This window comes from Asterias amurensis, chromosome 3, assembly GCF_032118995.1.
Source record: "Asterias amurensis chromosome 3, ASM3211899v1".
Lineage (NCBI taxonomy): Eukaryota > Metazoa > Echinodermata > Asteroidea > Forcipulatida > Asteriidae > Asterias > Asterias amurensis.
Genome location: NC_092650.1, coordinates 8,157,328 through 8,181,195, shown reverse-complemented (window position 1 = coordinate 8,181,195; position 23,868 = coordinate 8,157,328). Strand labels below are relative to the sequence as shown.

Genomic DNA, 23,868 nt, shown 5'->3' with positions numbered 1-23,868 from the left:
CCAAGAACACAGTCCAAAGATAAAATACAGAGTGACAAAGTATGCAAAAGAACACAATTCAAAAGTATCAAAAATGGTCATCAATGCAATACCTTCACAAAATGTAAAATGGCTGTCAGAAAAAATGATAATATCAATCCAACTGAAGCAATCATGAAATGCAATCAATGTAACCAATGCAAAAACAAATCAGCAATAGCAAAATATAATCTTTGAATGCAAATTGGAACACATCAATATTCAGAAGAAGAAAAAATTCTGTACGCAATTGAAGTACCAGAAACAATGGAATTTTCGTGCGACAATTCTGAAGGAAATGACTTCAATTATCTCTACCCAATTGAGGTAATAAAGAGAAACTTTCACACAGCTGGACAATCAAAATGTCTCAAATACAATACAAAAGAATTTACAGGTGTTCTTTTACACCCCAGGAATTTAGCATCGCCAAAGGCAAACAACAATGTATGGATTAAAGTTCTTTTCAGCTGAATGAGAACTTTAAGTACCTACTCCCATTAAGTGGACACCTGTCTAAATGCCAGACAAGATTAATGACTCCTAACAATACCAACAATACCAAATCCGAATCCAAAATACAATTGAGACTTGATTCAATCAAATTCCAATAATGTCAATGTTCATAATGGGAATTGTTCATCAGCTGCTTGTCTGGTGGTAACAACCGAACGCACTCTTAATCGGCACAGTGGAAGAGTACAAAGGAGGTCTTTAGTCCGTGTGACAATGCTATTGTGTTTATTGTCCTGATGATGGTGCTTTCCCGATCGTATGAGTTTAAACAACTATGAGTTTGTCCAAAATGGAGGCGATCGAATTCTTTGCGAGAGTTCGTGAAATCTGCAAATTTTTATTATTGGCAAAATGTTCAAGAACACCGCGATAAACTTGTTCTTGATGTTGGCGAAAATGTTCAACAGTTCCGATCGTGAAGAAAAAACATCCGGCACTCAGGGGCGTTGAAGAGGCTGGATAAGGTTGCTCAATCACGGGTGATCCAAGTCCGATGGTAAGGATACGGCGGTCCAAAATTCTTCACGTCTGGAGTGTTGAGGGTCTCTCCGATCCGCGGGGCAGGGTTCAGGGGGGAAGGCCGCTCTGCCCGCTGGAACCCGGCTGTCCTGGCTGGGGATGCCTTCAACGTCTTGATGGGGTAATCTGTACCGGTCACAAGATTGACGGGTATAATGTACTCTGACGATCAAGTGATGCTTGATGCCGTCGTCGATATGCCCGTACCCGGATTCTCCACCAAATGTGACCCTTGGAATAAGTACGGGCATGAAACGGCAAGTCTGATCATATAGTAGCTCTTTAGTTTTATTGAGATCTGTAAACGGTGAATCTGTTGGGTGAAGACACGCAAAGACGTCAGTTAAGGTCTTCGGCCCAAAACAGAATGCTCATACAAAATATACAATAATAATTACATAAACTAAACTTTAAAAGAATAAACAATGAAACGATAAAACAATACTCGCGGTTCGCGCCAAAATTAAGGACGCGACCGCCATCTTGGATTTAAGGCAAATTAACGGTGAAATGCAATATAAACAGGTTATTTCCAATCCCAGAAGCAATGATAAAATAAACTAAAGGATCTCCAAAATGTTACATTCAGTAACACTGCTAAGATTATTAGGAAAGGCTCTAGAGGTAATAAATATATCTAAACACCGCAAATCAATAAATAGCTAGCGTGATGTTGCAAAAGCAACCAGATATCCACTAAAGTCAACAACATTCTATAAACAAATTGAGACTTGAGGATAGTGCTTATTACATACTATTTAATCTAAGTAGTAATTAGGAAAACATTTAAATGCAAAATATAACAAGATCTTTACCTGTTGGGTGAAGACACGCAAAGACGTCAGTTAAGGTCTTCGGCCCAAAACAGAATGCTCTTGAACCGGAAAGCAGCCCGCAGAGGGCGCTAGCCATGCAAGTAAAGCAAATGATTACGTAACATAAAAATAAACGTGGGGGGGGGGTCGCATCGCACCCGTGACACTTTTACTATAATCTTATTTGCAATTACATGTATTGTTATTGTTCTTTATGAAATGGCCGAATAAATTATGATAATAATAATAATACACAAAGTACCCTTGTGCTCAGTGACCCTATATTTTAAAGCTTGTCCAGAAAAGTTCGCTAGTGGAACGTGATGTCGTATAGAGTCGTTCGGACAAGTTTGGTCCCTCGAGGTCAGAGATAAAACAATCAGCAAACAATGCCGGGTGACAACAACACAGTTGGATTTAGACTTTAACCCCTCCGTCCAGCTGGTTGGCTGAGATTATACGTACCACTAGCCATTTCTCTATGCACTAGCGCTAACGTCTGGACAAGCTTTGTTTCGCCATTGGGATCTACACAATACAAGTTAGTTCAAAACACTTCAAGATGTTCATCTCTGTTCTACTTTCTCGACGTCTTGTCAACGTACTCATCAACCCGCTGTGTTTTCACTTCATGAAAATACAAACGAAACGTATAGACTTCGTTTGTGCTGCGTGGAATTTTGTCGCCGCTCCGTGAATTTACAATCACTCTTGCCCCTCCATCTGAGTACAAACAATAACGCTTTGCCCTCAGAGATACTAACGTGAGTAAATTGCTATTTTCTTTCTTTCTCGAAACTCACGAAAAAAATAGGTACGCGCCAAAAATTTGCGCACCGCGCCAAAATTTACGCGCCAAAAAATACGTGCGCGCCAAAATTGCGCACGGACAATTAGGTACACACGTGATTTTTTGAGAATTAGGTACGCGTGACTCAGACATTACTACTCATGTAGCCAAGCAGTGGATGTGATTTTGGTCATGTAGCCAAGTGGATGTGATTTTGGTCATGTAATTGCCGAACAGTGTTGGGGTTTTGGTCATGTAGACAGTGGATGTGATGTTGGTCATGTAGCTAGACAGTAGATGTGATTTTGGTCATGTAGCTAAACAGTGGATGTGATTTTAGTCATGTAGCTAAACAGTGGATGTGATTTTGGTCATGTAGCTAAACAGTGGATGTGATTTTAGTCATGTAGCCAGACAGTGGATGTGATTTTCGTCATGTAGCCAGACAGTAAATGTGATTTTGGTCATGTAGCTAAACAGTGGATGTGATTTTAGTCATGTAGCCAGACAGTGGATGTGATTTTCGTCATGTAGCCAGACAGTAAATGTGATTTTGGTCATGTAGCTAAACAGTGGATGTGATTTTAGTCATGTAGCCAGACAGTGGATGTGATTTTCGTCATGTAGCCAAGCAGTGGATGTACTTTGGTCATGTAGCCAGACAGTGGATGTGATTTTGATCAAGAAGCCAGGATATCGATGTGATTTTGGCCATGTAGTAAAAAAACAGTGGATGTGTTTTCTTGCTCGGTTGTGATTTTAGCAAGGGCCCATAGACTTGATGTGGTTAAGGTGCGACCAGACACTGGACGATTTTGTATACTGGCAAGGGAGTGATTTCTGGCTCGGATGTGATTTCAGTGTTGGGGATGTAATACTCACTATCTGTCTTCAAATCACATGTAATCGATTAACTTTACAGTAGGCATCGTATTTTATACGCCCTTTATTGAATATTCTTGTTAAATGCCGGACAAACAGCACATGCAAAATGTATTATATTTTACCCAGACTCAAATGAAATTGATATGAGGGTATACGACGTACAACCCTTGGATATGTTCATTAATTCCCCAAACCATTGTGGATGCAATTTATATCCCCAGTTAAATAAAATGACAAATATAACCACTTGTAATCATCTCAGTACAGAGAAATAAATTACTACTAAATAAATACAATAGAGTCTTTAAATCTTATGATGTTTTGCTCCTGTTTGAATGTGAAGTAAGTACTGTCCGTGAAGCTAACGCGATTAAACTGGCTGTTGGTACTAACAAGTACAATAGGTATACAGAAGACATGCCACATTGCTGGCAACTGGAATTGTTTTTTTATTCAGGATTGACTGGATAACATTTTTTTTACAAGACAGCACAAACACTATAGCCTAGATAGGCTGCAGTTCTTCATACCTTTATTTCGTGGGTATGGACAAACATGCAATTTTATTATCACCTGGTACAATGTTACAAATCCATGACAATCTGATAGTTGTCCTTTTACAGCGGGCCAGCTGCGGCCCATTGCCCATTTTCTTTTTTTTCTCTGTTAGGTTGTGTGATCTGCTCAAACAAACTAGGCACAAAGTCGGTTCATAGTCGTTAGGCATTTATTTCTGATCAGCTGGAAATCTATTAAAAGAAAGCACATGCTCTCCTGCACTGTTAGGACAGACTTAGTTGATAACCATCATAAGGGCGGTATTGTGTTTTATTGTAGGACTTAAATGGCCGGGCTTTAAAAACAAACCAGACACTACAGCAGGCTACACATGCATACTTTAAAATAGTTTTTAATTTTATTTTTTTTAATTACGATTTATGAAATTAAGACATGTTTAGTACACATTCATACCTGGACATCATGTTTAATCATGTTAAATGATGTGTTCAAAATTAAAGTCACATGGAAGTGGTATTCTGTCAAAATAAAGTTGTTGTCACTAAATTTAAAATGTGTGTTGAATATGAATAAACAGCTAAATAAGGTTTTAAAAAATTAGTTTCCATTTTATTTACAAATTAAAAAGTCCAGAATGTAAAATCTATTTCCAATCTCATTGTTATTACGAAATCTGTCTTTAGGTTTATTGCGAGGGAGATCGCGAACGCAGTCCCCACTATCAGAATTGTACTCCCGAGTTCATTTGGGGGAATCGCAAGGGTCAACCCAGGCCGAGGTGTGAGTACTTTTTAATCATACATGCGTCTTTTTTTGTCTCATTTTTTTTAATAACTTGTTAATTCAATGACTTGCAAAGCATGTAATACACCAGTTAAGAGACTTAATTTCTCCCACTAGCTCAACATTGTCGCACGAATGGGAGCAATCGCATAGGGATGACATATTCCCGTACCAAAGTCTGGCTTTACCTGTGATGAATGAATTTTAACTTGTTAGAAAGGGCTCTATTAATAATAAGTATAATGTGATTAGAGTGTATTATACAAGAATTCGAAATGTTCTGTATTTCAACATACACCGTTAGTAAAGCCTGTAATTATCGACAAACTTCATCATTGCTGACTCACGGTGGCGCTCTGTATTTCGACGGTCCAGAGCCGTGAATTCTGAGAGTTTCACAAACTGCGATAAGGAGAGGAGGTATATTTGTGGGACCCCCCTAACAAAAAACCGACAATAACAACAACCTGTACACAGTCTTGCACCCTTATTGAACGACTTTAATTTTCACAATGTAAGCTTGTTTGCTTAAAGATGTCGTGTTCGTGACATAATTACATCTTTGGAAGTCAAATTGCCGATGGCATACAAAGATCCGTGAACAAAGGCAAAACAAAGAACAAAATTTTAAAGTAAACCCTTTTAATACAATAATGAAGTAATAGCTGCATGTTCACTAGTCATTCTAAAGTGTTGGTTTGTGTGTCCTGTGAAATATAGTAGCTTAAAAATGACAACAGACCGGTGTGATATCTAGGACTGCTTAATATTATGTCTGGAGCTAGTTTTTGTAGTGTCAAACTAAATGTCAAGTCCAGAATGTAAAATCTATTTCCAATCTCATTGTTATTACGAAATCTGTCTTTAGGTTTATTGCGAGGGAGAGCGCGAACGCAGTCCCCACTATCAGAAATTGTACTCCCGAGTTCCCCACATTTGGGGGAATCGCAAGGGTCAACCCACGCCGAGATGTGCAATGGCCGGGCCTCGCCTTGGGGGAACCGCCTGAGTGATCACGGTATCTCCTGAGCCAGGTAAGTATGGATTGAAGGGAGCATTCTAAATATGATCAGAGGCAGTCAGTAACACCACACCCATGGTGCATAGGGTGTGCTCACCCGAGCGAGAAACAAAACCGTTCAAGAGACGTTCCAGGCATTTTATTCTTAAATTTGGTTGCACACTAGTTTCTAGCGCCTTGATGAGGATTTTACTTTTTACCCATGATGCATGTGTCTTTTTTGTCTAATTTTGTTTTGTTCAAAACTTGTTTATTCGATGACTTACAAAGCATGTAAAATGCACCAGTGAAAGGGAAGGTACACTATTGGCAATTGTCAAAGACCAGTGTTATCACTTGGTGTATCTCAACATATCATAACAAACCTGTGAAAATTTGAGCTCACTGTCATCGAAATTGGGAGAAAACTATGAAAGAAAAAACACCCTTGTTGGACGAATTTGTGCACGGTCAGATAGGAATAAAAGATTTCTAGCTAGAAGTCTTTCAATATTTTTTTGTGAAAGATTACATCTTTGTCCAAAAACTACGTTACTTCAGAGGAATTCGTTTCCCACAACAGCTCTCCGATTCTAGTTACCAAGTCAGTTTTTGAGTTAATATTTGTTTCTGAAATTTGGTTGCTCAGTCTATCGACAGCCCATGCGTTTATAAAGCAATTGCCCGGTTTTAACTGCATCATTTTGTGTGTTTGTTCATGCGTGACCTCGGTTTGAATATATAATTAGTCCAAAGGGCTTCTGAAATTAAGTCTTTTTCGGCCTTATATGAAAAGTATTGACAGAAATAATGTAACCGAACATTGAAATGAAGAGCATATCTGTCGTTTTGTCAAAAGAAAAAAGAAAGCAAATTTGTACGTAAAAAATGGCTGCAAAAGAAAAAAAAAACAGTCACAAAAACTGAACGCACACAACTTGCTGTGACAAGGGTGTTTTTTTCTGTCATTGTTATCTCGCAACTTCGACGACCGATTGAGCTCAAATTCTCACAGGTTCGTTATTTTATGCATAATTATGTTGAGATACAGCAAGGGAGAAGACTGGTCTTTGACAGTTACAAAAAGTGACCAGAAGTAGGCAGGTATACGAATCAAAAGGCACATAACATAGAGCTTGAATTAGAATGCAAACTTTTGAAAAATGTTTGCTCATAATAATGACTAGCGGGATGCCGCGCTTCGCGCGGCACCCCGCTAGGCTATAAAAATCCTTTACACAAATATTTCGAAATGTGGGTGAGGGTGTTATACGCCTCTCTCAATATTTATGCATGGCGTCATAATTCTAACCCAAAATGAAGCTATTTCGCACGTCCACCACTACTTGCAGTGGCTGTACCCACCTCGTTTTGGGTTAGACAACGTACCTTATGCATCTAGAAACTATAAGGCTCCTCCGTGATCCTTATAGGGGTCTAATATGTTGGGCCTCCCTAACGTTACACGTTTTTCAAATCAGTTTTTTGATAGGTGAAACTGACCGTTAGCCAGCAATAACTAAAGTTTCTTTTGTACTACACTACCAAAACTTTCTCCACACACTCAATATACATTCATAATGCTTGCATATCCTTTTTAAAAAACATCGTCAAAAATGACATTTTTACGTCCCACGATACATAGCGTTGCTACAGCACTATAAGTAAAGCGAGTTTTTGGAACATGCTGTGTGCCACAAATCTAATTTATCTACTGTTTTTTTTTTCGGGGGGGGGGGGGGCGGGGGTGGTAAGAGCGTAGGCCTCTTTTTAGTTTATTCTCATCTGAATTGGTCTTGTAAACTTTCTGGTCAATAGGCTGCATGTATAACGGGAGCACTTAACGTGAACGTCAACAAAGTTTTTTGCAGGCAGAGATGCCAAGTCCAGAGGCTAGCTATGTGTGAGATTTTTCAAAGCTCAACCCCCATCCCCCGGAAAAAAATTGCCAGTTTAAGAAGGCCTTTTTAAATCGCCGCCCAACTTTTTTTTTATTTTTTTTTTTTTATTTTTTTATTATAAATAAATAAAACAATGTGAAATTTAATGGTGGACAAAAAGTGTTTCAAAAGGCATCAAAAGCCTCCTCAGAATAATCAAAACTCACTTGAGGTACACAGGAGATGTTGATGGTTAATGTGGAGGTTCGATTGTGTCAGATTATATCCTTCCAAACTTGAAAAAAAAATAGACTAAAAATGATGTCCAATATCAATCGCTCACTTCTTCTGCCTGTTGTGTCTTCGCTAGTGGAGCGCATTTCAACGAATTTGCTAAAAGAATCGGAACAAACTTGTGCGCAATAAGCGTTTTGCGCTCTGCCGAATTTGAGCTGAACCTACTGGATGAGCAAAAGCGTGCGCAATCTGCAAATTTGCGCTCTGTTTGTACAAATTTTGTACAAAAAATTTCGTTAATTTTTTTCCCGATCTCGCCCCAATAATGGTTGATGTGCGTGTGAGCGTGAGACAGAGCCCAAATGCGTGAGTCTCACGCCTAATGCGTGAGACTTGGCAGGTCTGGTTTTGTTTTATTGTCACTTTGGGCTTATTGCATCTCGCGAAATTTGAACGACAAACGACACAATTTCTGACCGCGTTCATGTTCACGCTGCTCTAGGAACAAACCTCCATACATCCCATATCTCTGGAACCCTATATCGTACAAACTAAATAAAAACGATAAACTCGTCCCCACTCCTTAATTTTCTCTAACTTATTTCACTTTCAGAAAGCATGTCAAGTCATGTTTAGGGTTTGTTACGTCCAGTTTGGGTCAATAGACAAACTCCTAAAAATGTACCCCATTCAGCCGCACGAGGTCTCTTTTGTTAATATTATCTCCATCAGTAACCAACCCGACGGGCCGATGGCTAAATTAATCTTCATAATGGATTTGGCAAAATGTACATTCTGAGACTTGACCGATACACTGCTCTAACCAATTTTGTGAATGGACTTATTCAAAAGGAAACTTAATGTCGTTTTGCTTAACAACTTTGACCAAATGCAAAGCAAAGTTCTTTTTTTTACAGCTTCAAAACAGCCTTTGTCGTGTGTGTATAAGTTTCACCATAGAGTAAGGAATGGTTTCACAATTCTACCGCCATGGTTAAACTCTGAAACTGCAACATTATACCTCCATGAACAGACCGTATTCTAAAACGGTATTCATGTACCCATTTGAGTTTACTGGCAAAAGGTCCAAGGTCGCCACCCACTGTCAACCTAAAGTGGTCCCACGGCGACCTTCTTCACCAAGCAACAGGTGGCCTGTCTCAAACCAGACAACACACCACTCACAATACACTGACCAGAATGGCACTTTGTGTAAGGCCCCCCCCCACCCCCAAAATGTTATTAATTGTAAAGTTCCCTTAGACACCTTCCAACCTATAGCCGGCCCTACCCAATGTTTCCAAATTATTAAGCTTCCGTTTGATCCCATCCTTGTTCATCATGATAATTCTCATGCCGTTTGGAAGTGAATGCTTTTTTATAAATATTCTCCATTTAATCTTTTCAACAAATGAGTCACCCGCAGAAGGATTTCTAGGAAGTCTGATAACAACGTCGACCAGTGGTTGACACATGGTCACCTGCGAAACATCAATCTACGGTACTTAATCCATTCAATGCAAATTCGGTCAAATTCGTGAGATTGGTTTCGGATTTGTCCTGGCACCCAGCCTCTTCGACCCTTTCGACCCTGCGCGGCAATGAATGGACCAATCCGGAGAACCATGCTTAGTACAACACGAAAGTAACCTGACCAAAAAGGGCGGATCGAATGGCGGGTGGGCGTTCAAGGGGCAATGAATGAACCAATCCGGAGCACCATCTGCGAAACACTGTCCAATGAGTCGCCTGTCAGAAAGATTTCTAGGAAGTCTGGTAACAACATCGACCAGTGGTTGACGCACGGTCGCCGCCCAAACTTCCTCCAATCACATGACTTGTAAGTGCGAGTTTGGATCCGGGTTTTGCAGACTTGCAACCCGACGTCTGAAACCACACAAACGTATTGAATTCCACACAAACAACCGTGTTGGATTCCACAAGGATGCCATACCACTGGACCTTCTAATTTTCAATCCAAGATGGCGCAGGTTACGCTTTTAATAGTATAGATATTGAACGATTAACCTGGTCTTGCTGCTGGCTTTTACGAAATTGATTGATTCTTGCGGCCTAGTGAAATTGAATGATCTTGATATGACCAGTGAATGCTAAACTAGTGAAATTTAACACCCTCTTTGACTGTTGAATGCTGATTCAACGGAGCATTTTTTCAAACTAAATTGAATGAGCCAGAAGTATGGATTTTGGATGAAATTGACCGGGAAAACCTATACGGTAATGTCCGCTAAGATTACAACAAAATATGATAAAGTAGACACGGTGCAACGTTGGTTTGAACCTCTCTTTGGAAGATGTGATGGTCTTGACAAAGACCTTTGGTTTTGTTTGTTTGAGAAAGTCATTAGCTCTCCCCTCTCTTGCACTTCAGATCTTTGCCCGTTAGTTGTTTGGCTCTGAAGAAGAAATTAAACAGCTTTTTGGCTGTGGTCAATTCCTCTTCAACCTTAAAGGCAGTGGACACTATTGGTAATTGTCAAAGACTAACCGTCACAGTTGGTGTATCTCAACATTATGCATAAAATAACAAACCTGTGAAAATTTGAGCTCAATCGGTCATCAAAGTTGCGAGATAATAATGAAAGAAGAAAACGCCCTTGTCACACGAAGTTGTGTGCGTTAAGATGGTTGATTTCGAGACCTCAAGTTCTAAACTTGAGGTCTCGAAATCAAATTCGTGGAAAATTACTTCTTTCTCCAAAACTATGGCACTTCAGAGGGAGCCGTTTCTCACAATGTTTTACACCATCAACCTCTCCCCATTACTTGTCACCAAGAAAGGTTTTATGCGAATAATTATTTTGAGTAATTACCAATAGTGTCCACTGCCTTTAAGTGTGTCTTGAGCTTGTCTGAAGAAGTCTCAATGGCCGCGTCTAGACGCCCCTCGATGTCCGCATTGAATCTGCGATATTGATGAAGCTTGAGCTCAGCAAACGCAACCCCAACCTGTGACTCTAAAGTCTTCTACGACCCCGTGAGTTTCTTCGTGGGAGAACAGACGGTGAGGGTGTGGTGGCGGCTTGTGAGACGATGTAGTTTGATGTTGGTTGCGTTTTATTGTTGACGGCTTTAGACAAAGAAACTAACTGTTTGTCAATGTGTACCTTATTGGATATTGGTAGTCTTGGTGCAAGACATTTCTCGTTTCCCTTTCACGCACACCGCGGCCAATTCACCGACAGCGCCCGCACCGACTCACCTGACCTTAGTCCACTCACCGGCCCGGAGCGAGTGGACTAATTCAGGTGAGTCGTTGCGTGAAAGGAAAAGAGAAACGTCTTGCACCAAGACTAGGATATTGGTTGCGTTGCTCGGTTTACAGCCAAAGACTCCCGTATTCGAAATCTACTAATGGTAGTTGTTATAAGTCGTGGAGATTTTCGGGAGTTTTGTAATAGTCCAAACGGTTACCACAAGGAAGAGATTCAGTTCTAGTGTTCGGTAAAGCCCCCAGGAAATCAGCGGTGTCAAAGGAAGAGCCATGGGTCTTTGGTACTTTCACCACTGGACTTAAAACTTGATCTTGACGGTTTCTGGTTGGAAGACATGTAACCGCTACACCCATGATGTGATCGAGACGCTCACCCTAGCGAGTATTACTAAATCGTTTGGAATATATACGTTCTTGGCAATTTTTCTGAACATTGGTTCGTTGTTAATTTGTAACGCCTTCACACCGGGGTAGAGTGATGTGGGTACTCTACTCCGCTGTACTAACAAAGTATTCATTTAGTAAAAAGTCATTTCATCAGAGAGGAACAAAGGTTATGCGGGGCCAGCATAAAGTTGTATCGGTTTGGAAGGAGATTCTGTCCACCCAGTTCCGAACTGTGCACAAACTTCTTGTGTTAGCGCACTCTTTTGAACCCTTAGGCACTAACGATTTGCACGAAACATTTTATTCGTTGAGAGTACACTTTCGTTAGAAACAGACTACCTGCAATAACCGTTAGTCAAGCAACAAAAATAGAACAAAACAGGTTACACATACTTTAAAATATTGTGCATGTAATTGTTGTATTATCACAATGACGATTTATCAACTTAAAACATAATAAGTTTACATACCTGAATTTGAAATGATGAACTTGAACTCAAAAGTTAATATAAAAGTATACAGACAAGAAGCAAATATAACATTTTACATTGTATTCAAAAGTTTGTCTTCATATCAAGTTATATCAATGATCTTTATAAACGGAATAAAAGGGTAGCGACGAGTTCTTAAACTGCCGTTTAAAACCGCCAGGGTCGTGGCCGTGCGGTAATGAAAGAGTCACACTACTTTTATTCCCATTCATAATTGCCTTTTTGGTTAAAAGGCGTAATTAAGTAAGAAACTCTGTAAAAATTATCCGTTTTTCGACGTCCTTTAGCTCTGTACTTGTGTTGCATTTGTATGACTGGGTAGTTTTTGGATATGCATCCGTACGCGTAGTTAGTCTTGGTGAAAGACATTTTTGTTTTCCTTTCACACACAGCGCAGCCAACTCACCAACAGCGCCCGCATCGCCAGTAAAAGAGAAACGTCTTACACCAAGAGTAGCGCGTGGTATGCATGCTAAACGTATCCGAACAAACGATTATAAACAGCTCCAGCTGGTCATTATCAACCATTTAAACATTCCCACGCGATGCGCTTTCCACCAATATGAATAGCTTAACTGTCGGCGGTATTTATGATTTCATAATAACGCACTCTTAAAGGCTGGATTCCATCGCTGTTTATATTCAATTGAACCTCATAGCCCAAACTGCTTATACCTATCTCCAAACTAGCCGTGATGGAGAAATTTGCCAAAATAACGTGTTTTTTTGGCTGGTAATAATTAGTAGATCATGAGTTGTAACTATAGCTCTGTGCACTTCCTGCCAATTTGCAGGGTTATGGTTATGTGAACGCGAATCGAATGTTGACATCACATGGCTGTCCTTGAAATTAATGTTTCGCTAGCCTTTTTCATGGCGCACGCAGCAGCGGCACACTCAGCTGATGTCACGCACGAAAAGAGACATGCGCGAGCGGCTAAGCCGCAAAGCGCCTTTAGCAACTCGTTGTTCATATCAGTTAATCATATATGTACCTTTTGTCCGTTTCCCCGAACACGTGACTTTTTAGTGCACCATTATGTGTGTGTGGGTAATGGTGCGTGCACGCGACGTGTCATCTGTGGTAGTTGTGTCTTCTTGTTGGTCACTACTCATCAGGATCATGCAATTTATGCAAAAGTAAAGCAAAAAACATAAGCCCCCAAAACGAGATGCTATAAAGGGCGCTTCACAGCTTCGCCGCTGGCGCTGGCGTGACATCTGGGGTCGTGCTTGACATTTAGACTAAAGGCTAATGTTTCGCAGGAGTTGAACCGCAAGTCAACTGAGTTGATGCGATTTTTTTGTTGCGAGTTTATTGTGACGTCAAAATTCTTTACATATTTGCATTCGCAGGCAGTATTTAACCGACTCTCTCTGTCTCTTTACCTATATATAAAAATGCTAAATTCATTACGATATTTTCAGTGCAAGTATACTTAAAAAAAAATGAAATTCTGCATTATTATCTCACTGTGGACGCCATAGACGAAGACAATTAAAAGCTGTACACGATAATTGTTAATTAAAAAGGAAAAGAGAGAGACACGCACAAAAAGAAAAAGAGAAGGGGGAGACAGAGCAGTTTGCATCTTATGATCACCAATCTATAAATTAACCGAGCCATAGTTCTATCAACTATTTTATTAGGTATATATAAAACATCATTTGCGAATTTATTTATGAGATGGCACTCAGAACAATCACATCCAGAGTGACTCAGAAGTAGTGATTTTTAACACTCAATTGGTTAGAAGTTTGTCGATCGTCCCGTTAGCTCCGTTCAACAGAACAGTATCACCTGTAGAAGACAAAAATTAATGACCATTATTTTACAAATAAAACAAAATTACACAAATTTCTTTGTTGGTTTGACCAAGAAGATGTAGACAAATCGTTAAATGTTTTCCACTGTGAAAGTGCGGAAACATTCTCTCAATCACGTGACGCTGGTGCTATTCTCGCGAGAGGCAATAGTGCAGTATATTGCTAGCCTGTGTCTAAATCCAAGAGACTTTTGGTGCCCTTGTGTTGATCTTGCCAATTGTGAGCCAAGGACAAAGTGATGTTGTTACTTTCCCCTTATGCTGGTTTGCTCAAACGCTTAAATGTCTATGATTCTGTCATTTGGTTTATTGCGAGGGAGAGCGCGAACGCAGTCCCCACTATCAGAAATTGTACTCCCGAGTTCCCCACATTTGGGGGAATCGCAAGGGTCAACCCAGGCCGATGTGTGCTATGGCCGGGCCTCGCCTTGGGGGAACCGCCTGAATGATCACGGTATCTCCTGAGCCAGGTAAGTATGAATTGAAGGGAGCATTCTAAAGATGATCAGAGGCAGTCAGTAACACCACACCCATGGTGGATAGGGTGTGCTCACCCGAGCAAAAACAAATATCGTTTGGGAGACGTTTTCTTCTGAAAACGCGTTTATCACGAAGTTGGACCTTCAAATGGTCTATGGTTCATGGCAGCAATCCACGAAATAGATGCAGAACCTCAAGGAGGACTTCATTATCTTTGAGGATTTATTTACAATTATTGTTTTAATTGACCAACCTGAGTGAAAAACCGTGGTCGCCCGCTGCACATTGACGAGACACGGTAAGCCGTACTCCCTTGCAACAACAGCACCTATTAGGAAATGAAGATATAGTAGGCCTATATGAGTATTTATTTATTCATTTTATTTGTTTATTTGAATGTATAGATGCTATTTCTAACAAACAAAAAGGTGTTGTTGGGTGGGAATAATTAAAGACAGTGGACACTATTGGTAATTGTTAAAAACTAGTCTGCACAGTTGGTGTATCTCAACGTAATATGCATAAAATAATAAACCTGTGAAAATTTAAGCTCAATCGGTCGTCGAAGTTGCGAGATAATAATGAAAGAAAATAACACCCTTGTCACACGAAGTTGTGTGCTCTCAGATGCTTGATTTCGAGACCTCAATTTCTAAACTTGAGGTCTCGAAATCAAACTTGTGGAAAATTACTTCTTTCTCGAAAACTATGTCACTTCAGAGAGAGCTGTTTCGCACAATGTTTTATACTACCAACCTCTCGCCATTACTCGTATCAAGAAAGGTTTTATGATAATATTTAAATATTTTGAGTAATTACCAATAGTGTCCACTGCTTTTAAACTGCAGTGTGTTGGGGGAGTGGGGGCTGGGGGAGGTGCTCTGGGATCCCATTGTCCAGTATGTTTCAACAAAATGTGCTAGCGCAAACTTTACATTCATAATATAGTTTTTTTAGTAGTTTTTTGATAAAAGTACAGCCAATTTAATTTTAATGCGTTCTAATCAAAGCGGTTTTGCCAGACCAAAATGTTCCTGTGTTTCAAATTCCGAATTCGTGCAATCAATTTCGCTGTGTCATTCGAATACCTTTAGCAGTGTGTTCAAATTAGCATGGCATTCAATTTAGCGAAGCTGGTTGCACTGGAAAAGCTCAGCCAATTGGAATGCTGTTCTCTTAAATGTTAAGCTGTGTGTTTATTTTCTTAAATCGAAGCGAAATTGCATGACTAATTTAGGCAGGATTAAATTTCGCGCGAAATAGAATGGTTTGGTGGTTAAATTTGCTTCTCATTTGCCAAAATTGACCGAGAAGACCTATACTTCAGCGTCAAGCTATCTGGCATCAAGCACTTTACGCCTATTACGTATTGCTGTCTCTATGTGATGAGAGTCGTAGCAATGTTGCTTTGATCTGACATAATGGCGCCATCTTGTGGTTCGTAAAACATCCTACATTGGGGAAAAATAATTTATAGTGCGAGTGTTATTAAAGAAAACAAAGGTCTTTTTGAGACACTGATGCAAACACACTGCAAGCTCTGATCAAGCGTTTGGTAATCACGTCTTGCCTGGGCTCATTGGTTCGATTAGCTTCCCAGTGTCGACCCCGCGGTTCTTATTCAGGCCTCTGAAAAGAGCCATTCGAACGATCACTCATCTCGTGGTGACGTCATGCACCTCGGGCCAGCCTAGCAAGCAGGGCACTTGGGGCCGACCCGGGTGAGCCCCTGGGAGTGACGTCAAAGCTATTCGAAATTACCGGGGAAGATCGGGGTCGACCCGAGAAAGCTAATAGAACGCACCCACTATACATAGGTAGTACTCTGTGAAGTATTCTTTATATGGTTTGATACTTACCGTGTGACATAAGGCCTCCTATTTCAGTCACCAGACCCTTAATCAAAGGGAAGTATGGACTCCAACCTATGTCTGTTATTCTTGTTATCAGAATATCTCCTTGCTGCAACCGAGAAGAATACAAATTTGTTTACCAAAATGAATGCCATTGAAAACAAAATAGATTAAAACACTAACAGGGAGTCTGCCTCTAAGCATTTTACAGAGCAGATACAGAGACATCTCATCTGGAAATGTAAGGTTTCTGCTCCAAGGGAGATTAAAACAAGTGACGAAATAAAAAAACCGTAACATTATTACAAATTAATTTGCCTAATAGGTCTATGCTTTAAAGGTTTGATAAAGTAATATCACATATATAAACAAGAACATAATTTTCACACAAGTAATAAATAAAGATATTGTCAAAATAGGGACACCTCCAACATGGGGCTAGATAGCTCAGATGGTAGAGCGCCAGCACGTTAATCCCGAGGTCGTTGGTTCGAATCCCAGTCCAGTCAATTCTTTGTTCAACCCCCCAAAACAAGTAATAAACACAAGAAATTACCAAATTAGACAGTTCCGCATAAATGTATACACAAAATTTCTGTTGTCATTACAAACATATAATCACAGTGTGCTTTGACAGATCAGAAAAGCTGTACAACTTAAACAATTAGAAGAAGAACAGGGCCCAATGTCATTGTTCTGTGCTTACCGTAAGCGAAGAATCGGTGCTTTAACCGAAGCAGGGAATTCCTAGCTAAACGTCAAGCGTATTCAGGTTAACCGTGAATTGTTGCTTTTGCGCGTGGTACTCTGCGTTATAGACCTCTATCATGGTGCAACCATCTTGAATTTCTCTTGTGATATCAATGAGCAAGTTCGAGTGCGCACATTTAGTCCACCAGTGGTCGACCACAGACTAGCAACGCACAAGCGCAGTGACGTACTCACCCGAACGACTCGTTACTAACATTCCACCTTTTCGCTAAAGTGTCACTGATTCCCTTCTGCGCTTAACACATGTTAGAACGGAACATGCTGTTGGGACCAGTGAAGAAACCATGGGCTCGAGGCTGGTTCCAAATGGTCGACCACAGTAGTCAACCAATGGTCGACCAGCCTGGGTTCGAGTCAAAATGGTCAACCTTTAGTTAACCATTGTGCGCACCCGAACTTGCTCATGGATACCTAACCGAGCCTGGAAGAACAAAATAGTCTGGTTCCTTTTTGCAAAATGATTATTAGCATTCATTATTGTTATTCGATACGAGGAAGTGGACCAAGATGTAGGCATCGTGATGAAGGTCTGTACAATGATTACGTGGTTCTTCGCTTACACAGCAGCGTCGAAACCAGGGCCTGGTTGTTGATATCAAAATAAACTTACCTTTATGCTTGAAGCGTCAGGTAGACAGGTGACAACCCGGGCTGTGCCCTTTACAACCCCCGGGCTAATAGGAAAACCTTTAAGGTGATGAGTATACAAAATAAGGATAAATTATGCAATATACATGAGTTTGTCTTAGTTTTCATGATGTTTGTTGTTGTTGTTTTTTTTCTTTTAAAAATAAAGAAAATATCTTCACCTCAACTATGACGCAACGTTTCTTTCAAATTATTCAGAACAATAAGTAAACAAGAGAATGAGCTGATGCAAACTGCTACACAATCAAAATGACATATAGTAAAAAAAAAGTTGTAACAACCTCACGTTTGATCCCTGCAAATTCTTTTCAAATGAATTAAAATAATGAGAAACGATAGTGTAAACATTGTGTGCATTCCATAAAGTAACAACAAGCTATTATTGTGTGGAAAGTGCAGCGTGGGCCATTCCTCAATACACGAAATGCATGATACATAATCTGGGGGTGCGGGAAATGATGATCTCAAGACTCAAAGAAGATTTGAATTCTCAGTCGCAGAACTTTAACGACTCCTAGTGACTATGAAATATTCATTGGACGATATATTTACCTCTCAATTGCATCTCTGTTTCATCCGGATCTGCATCTTCCTCAATCTGTAAGACAACGGAATAAACACGACGACGCCCATACATTTAATGAGCTACAGCAGATTTCTAACAGAACAAAATCAACTTCCTATATGAATGCAATGCAATTTCATATTTATGAATATGTTTTCAAAGTTCACCTCGATAACTCTACTTATATGGCACTATTACCTGCACATGTTTTAAGTAGGAGAAAATACAAAAGTAATGGGAACAACGAGCTATCCCCCAGCTAACCACTGATTTCACAACGACTAGAATAATGCTGAGAATAATGCCTTGGTACAATGCTGAGATTCACCTGGCTAGACGTACTCGACGCAAATGTAAAAGAACCTGGCGCAAAAGTGGACATGCTGAAGACCGTCAAAAATATCTCGACCAAATGCATCAATTGTCCAAAGTCATTCGCCAGGAGAAATCGAAGTACTACACTAACCACCTCTCATCCGCTGACACTAAGACTGTGTTTAAGACGCTTAACACGTTGTTAAATCGCTCTGTTGTCTCCCTACCTTCGAGTGACTCAATGAAGTCACTTAGTAACCGTTTTTGCAACTACTTCAAGGAGAAGATTACTAAAATCAGGCAATCCATCAAATCTTCTCTAAGTGACCCAAATGCCCAACAGGCCGAACCACAACACCTGACTGAACAGTGCTGCCCTAATGTCCAGCCCCCAGAGCTCACAGACTTCTCTCTTCTGAGCCCAGATGAGGTTGCTAAGCTTGTCATGAAGTCTCCCAGTAAATCATGTGGTCTCGACCCATTGCCCACATGGCTCCTCAAGAAGAACTTGGACATTATGCTGCCTGCTCTGTCATCAATTGTGAACACATCCCTGTCTGCTGGATCATTTCCTTCTTCCCTGAAAGAAGCCATAGTCACACCCATTCTGAAGAAACACAACTTGGACTGTAACAATCTTAAGAACTTCAGACCTGTTTCTATTACAGCGTTTTTGTCTAAGATCATTGAAAAAGCAGCTCTGTGCAGTGTAAATAACCATGTTTGTCGCTATAATCTTACTCAAATGTATCAGTCTGCCTACAGGTCCGGCCACAGTACGGAGACGGCTCTGCTGAGAGTCAAGAGTGATATCATGTCTGCTCTTGACAATCGGCGGGCTGTCTTCCTGGTGTTGCTGGACCTAATGGCAGCTTTCGACACAGTTGACCATAGTGTCTTCTTAGGCAGGTTGTCTAATATCTTTGGCATTAGTGGTAGTGTATGTAAATGGTTTGAGTCATACCTTTGTAATCGCTCCAATAGAGTGAAAATTGCTGGTGTTTTGTCTGATCCACAATCTGTCAACTTTGGTTTGCCACAAGGCTCTGTAATTGGCCCCCAATCCTTTTCTTTGTACACTTATCCTGTTGCAAATATAATCAAGTGCTACAAAAAAGTTATGTTTCACTTTTATGCAGATGACACGCAATTGTACATTTCGTTTGACCCTCGTAATCAATGTGAAGTTAATGATGCCCTGTCTTCCCTTTCCAACTGTATTCTGATCATAAAGAAGTGGATGGCAAATAACATGCTTCAGTTAAATGAAACTAAAACAGAGTTCTTCATTGCTGCGAGTCACTGTTTCACGGACTTACTATCTTCTGTGACACTTAAGGTTGGCTCTGAAGTAATTCTTCCGGCTTCAACAACTAAGAACCTCGGTGTTGTATTCGACCAATCAATGCGCATGTCAAACCAGGTTTCTTCTATATCCAGTGCTGTCAATGTTCACCTTCGCAATTTGTCTCGCATAAGATCTTTCCTCACTCAATCTGCCTGCCGGGACGCAGCAAGAGCAATTGTCACATCAAGGATCGACTACGCCAACTCTCTGCTTGCGGGTCTCTCCTCCAAAGACACTAAACGACTTCAACGTCTACAAAACCGGGCTGCAAAGCTCATTTTCCAGGCCAAGAAATATGACCACGTCTCTCCATTTGGCTCTGTATTTCAAAACGCATCCAGTTCAAACTTCTCACAATTGTTTTTAAATGTATCACCGACACAGATGCTCCGCTATATCTCAAAGAACTCATTAATCCGTATGTTCCAACTAGAGAAGGACTGCGATCTGCCAAAGATAACAGAGTTCTGATCTTCCCCCATTCTCGCACTTCATCTGGTGACCGGGGTTTCTCTGCTGCAGGGCCTACTTTGTGGAACCGACTACCCTACAATATACGCCATTCATCTTCATTAGCAGCCTTCAGAAACCTCTCAAAACCTATTTATAGGACTCTTAATTTAGTTGTATGTTTATCTTGGTTTTTCTTTCTTTCTGTGTAAAGCACTGTGATACATTTTTTGTAAGAGCGCTTTATAAATGCCTTTGTAGTATAGTATAGTATAGTGTAATAAATAATTGTCGTCTAGTTACTGAATCATAATTTCTTGATATGTGTATATAATTCATAAACAGAGACGTTAAACCAGTGTTTTTATGAGATAAATTGGTTGTTGCCAGCTTGGAGTTTATTTGCAGAGTTCCCTTGATGGGAAGACCATTCAAATTCAAACAAACAAGTAAACAAACGAGCTAGAAGTTGGAGAACAATAGAGTTTTTAGATATTTTTTAGGGGAGAACCTGGTCTTTGCGTTTGTAGTTGGGTACCCGAAATAGGGAGATGGTTTACGGGTTTGGCTTCCGAACACCTATCTATAAGCTCATAATATTATGTTTTGAAGTTTTTGGATACATGTATTTTGATAATAAATGATTTTAAAGAAAGAGGAGTGAACAAGAATGACTGGTTTAATTCTTATCTCCATTAACTGTGGCTTTTAGTAACTAAAATGCATTATGTGTAGTTACCGGTTTGGGGATACCATGGAATAGAAGCGGGAACCTGTGAGCGTCCTGTACGGGTAAGATGCGCCGTCTTCGTAATGCTCTGTAGCAAAAAGGACAACAGTTGTTTACATTGTGGTGTATTATTTGATATTAAATATTAAAAAGCCGCGCCCCCTTTCAAGATGATCCCCTGGCTACTGCTTTCCAAGTTGTATCGTAAAGCTGGTTGCGATCTCTGGTTACACGACAGCTAACAGTCGTATGGCTTCTCGGCGCCTTTTAGCAAACTTTTGATTTTGGCGCTTTATACATTTCTTTTGATTGTTTGACTGGCACCCGTTGACATAACTAGAGACCGCCAACACATGGCTTTATCAATCAATCAATCAATCAATCAATAAAACATTTATTTCCACATTCACATCACATGGAGGTACATCCTAAAAGCCGAAGCTTGTGGCGGATGTGCCCGTTACAAGATTACAGAACAAAACAGGAAAACAGCACTAAAAAGACGGATACATAAATACTAACCGCTACGGTAGATAACTACACACATGTTTTACCACGGTTAAACAATGTATAGTATATAACTCTGAAGCAGAACATGTATGCGAAGTTAACAAAGGGACAGCGATTAAACAAACAATACAAATTAGAAAACATAGACGAGTAGATAGGTAAGTAAGTAAGTAAATGGCTCATTTTGGTAGAGCTTTCATGCGATAATCCGAAGATCGTTGGTTCAAATCCCGCTCTCTTCTAACTTTGTCTTGTTCAACACCAAATAACTTTAAACCCAAGCTAGTTTCCCTTGTGGTTTATTATTTAAATGTAAGCATTTGCTATAGGAATATTATGTGTCATAATAATAAACCCCTTACCTTGCTACGAGCGTGGGTGACCTGTCGTTAAGTAACTGACCTATCTCAGTTGGAGTGAAGAAAAACAACAAATCTTCGTCCGGTAAACGACCCTGAAATTAGAAAGGATCTTAAAGGTGTATTTTGCTTCCTGTGGTAAAAACCACTCGGATGGTTCAGAAGAGTTGACAAAAATAAGAAATAAGAATAAACACAAACAAATCTCAGCAAACACCCCATACAACGCCATCAAACACCCCCCAAAAAACCACCAAACACCATAAGAAACCCATCAAACACACTAACAACCCATCAAATATACCCTATATGATAACAAAACCATCGAAAACCCAACCCCAACAAACACCCAATAACAATTAACCACAAAATAGACCCTACAAACCCATTAAACACACCCAACAAACCAACTCCAAAAACACTCCACCACAATAGAACACTCAAAACAACCCGACAACTCCATACACAACAAAGCAGCCAACCAAACAAATAAACATTATTTATTAACTCCCATACCTCTTTAACCATGAGTTTAGCAAGTCTCCAGTAGGCGACTTTCCTGTAGTAAGTTGCCTTAATTGTTACCGACTGTCAAATCAAAAGAAAAAACACAGTGTGGATAAAAACCATACAAAGCATCAGCCGACCGTGGACCTTTCCCCGGCTTCTTTATCGTTTCTAAAAGCGTTTTTTTTGTCACGTGGCCTGAAAAAAGGTAAAACGCATGGTGGAAAAGGTAATTGCAAGGTCATCAGAAGCAACTTCATTTAGAGAACAAATACTAACAAATTGTATCTTTAAGGGGATGGTTAAAGTAGCAAAGCCCTTTAAACGTATAAGCACAACCATTTTCAAGATGCATATGTGGCACTTCTTACAACCATAACAGTCTGACCTACTGATTGGCTATATGGAACAGTTGCCATATGGAACTCAGTTGCCATAGTCACTACCTTCTGATTGGCCAAGGCACCCATCAAGAAATGCAACCCTTTCACTCTGCACTTTTACTTCGCTAGTTCTTACTTAAACAGCAAGTTATTACAAACTCACAGTTATTCGATGAAACAAAAGTTAATGTTTGCATTGTTTGCTCATTCAACAGAGTCAAACCCGACCCTCCAGAGGTTGGCCTTAAACGTTTGACCTAATTGGGACTTCGGTTTTAACGTCAGTAGATACAATGTTTCAAGGATATCAGACCCATCAGGCAATACAACGCTGCCCAGTTTCCAGCAGTTACAACAAAGCAGAAGTTGAAGTTGAAGTTGGGAAGAATGGCTAGCTAAAAACATCATTATAGACTGCACATATCAGATGGATCCAGTGTGGAAAGAGTACCGCAAATTAGATGCCCTTTCCGAAAGTTGTTGTTGCAGAAAAAAACAAAATATCTTCCTCTTTTTGGAAAAATCCGGACGATCAACTGTTTTTTTTTTGCCTTACCAGCAATTGAATAAAGGAGTAACCAACAAATGATCAATCATTGCTATTTTTGTTGGGTAGCAACCTTTGCCCAACACAGTTGCCCAACGTTGGTTCAAATATCAACTGACTACATTATTGAGTAACATTTTTAACCAATGGTAGGCCAACTTCCCCAACTATTGGTCAAAAGTTATTACTCAACAGTTGGGTAAAATGATGTGACCAACTTGTTTTGTCAAACTGTTTGCCCAACTATTGGATAAACGTTTTTGCCCAACCACTGTTGGTTAAGTTATGCCCAATTATGTAGTCAGTTGATATTTGAACCAACATTGGGAAAAAAAGTTGGGAAATTGTTGACCGTGAATGATAAAACTCAATCTAAGACTGTGAAGTTGTCGATTACCTTACTCCTCTCTCGACGTGCAACATCTCTCCTGGCCTTTGGCAGGATGAGTTTTACCATCAGCAACCTTTGAAAGAGATGGTAAAGTGTTTATGCTATGATTT

General features: G+C 40.0%; 1 protein-coding gene and 2 non-coding genes across 3 annotated transcripts in view; all 3 read right to left on the bottom strand.

Annotated features, from left to right (window-relative positions):
* Positions 1 to 5,722: 5,722 nt before the first annotated feature.
* Positions 5,723 to 5,887, bottom strand: LOC139935482 (U1 spliceosomal RNA). The gene has a single exon (XR_011785819.1). It is a non-coding gene; the product is annotated as a U1 spliceosomal RNA (small nuclear RNA).
* A 6,407-nt stretch (positions 5,888 to 12,294) lies between these two features.
* The window catches only part of LOC139934356 (rifampicin phosphotransferase-like), a 40,595-nt gene continuing 29,021 nt past the window's right edge, over positions 12,295 to 23,868 (bottom strand). The window contains exons 32-40 of the mRNA XM_071928548.1: positions 23,765 to 23,831; positions 22,447 to 22,518; positions 21,934 to 22,025; positions 21,071 to 21,149; positions 18,206 to 18,251; positions 17,616 to 17,692; positions 16,241 to 16,343; positions 14,635 to 14,709; positions 12,295 to 13,876 (exon numbers count right to left, since the gene is read on the bottom strand). Coding sequence (XP_071784649.1) covers positions 13,818 to 13,876; positions 14,635 to 14,709; positions 16,241 to 16,343; positions 17,616 to 17,692; positions 18,206 to 18,251; positions 21,071 to 21,149; positions 21,934 to 22,025; positions 22,447 to 22,518; positions 23,765 to 23,831 — 670 coding nt within the window. The 3' untranslated portion in view covers positions 12,295 to 13,817. The remainder of the gene's footprint in view (positions 13,877 to 14,634; positions 14,710 to 16,240; positions 16,344 to 17,615; positions 17,693 to 18,205; positions 18,252 to 21,070; positions 21,150 to 21,933; positions 22,026 to 22,446; positions 22,519 to 23,764; positions 23,832 to 23,868) is intronic.
* LOC139935484 (U1 spliceosomal RNA) lies at positions 14,215 to 14,379 on the bottom strand. The gene has a single exon (XR_011785821.1). It is a non-coding gene; the product is annotated as a U1 spliceosomal RNA (small nuclear RNA).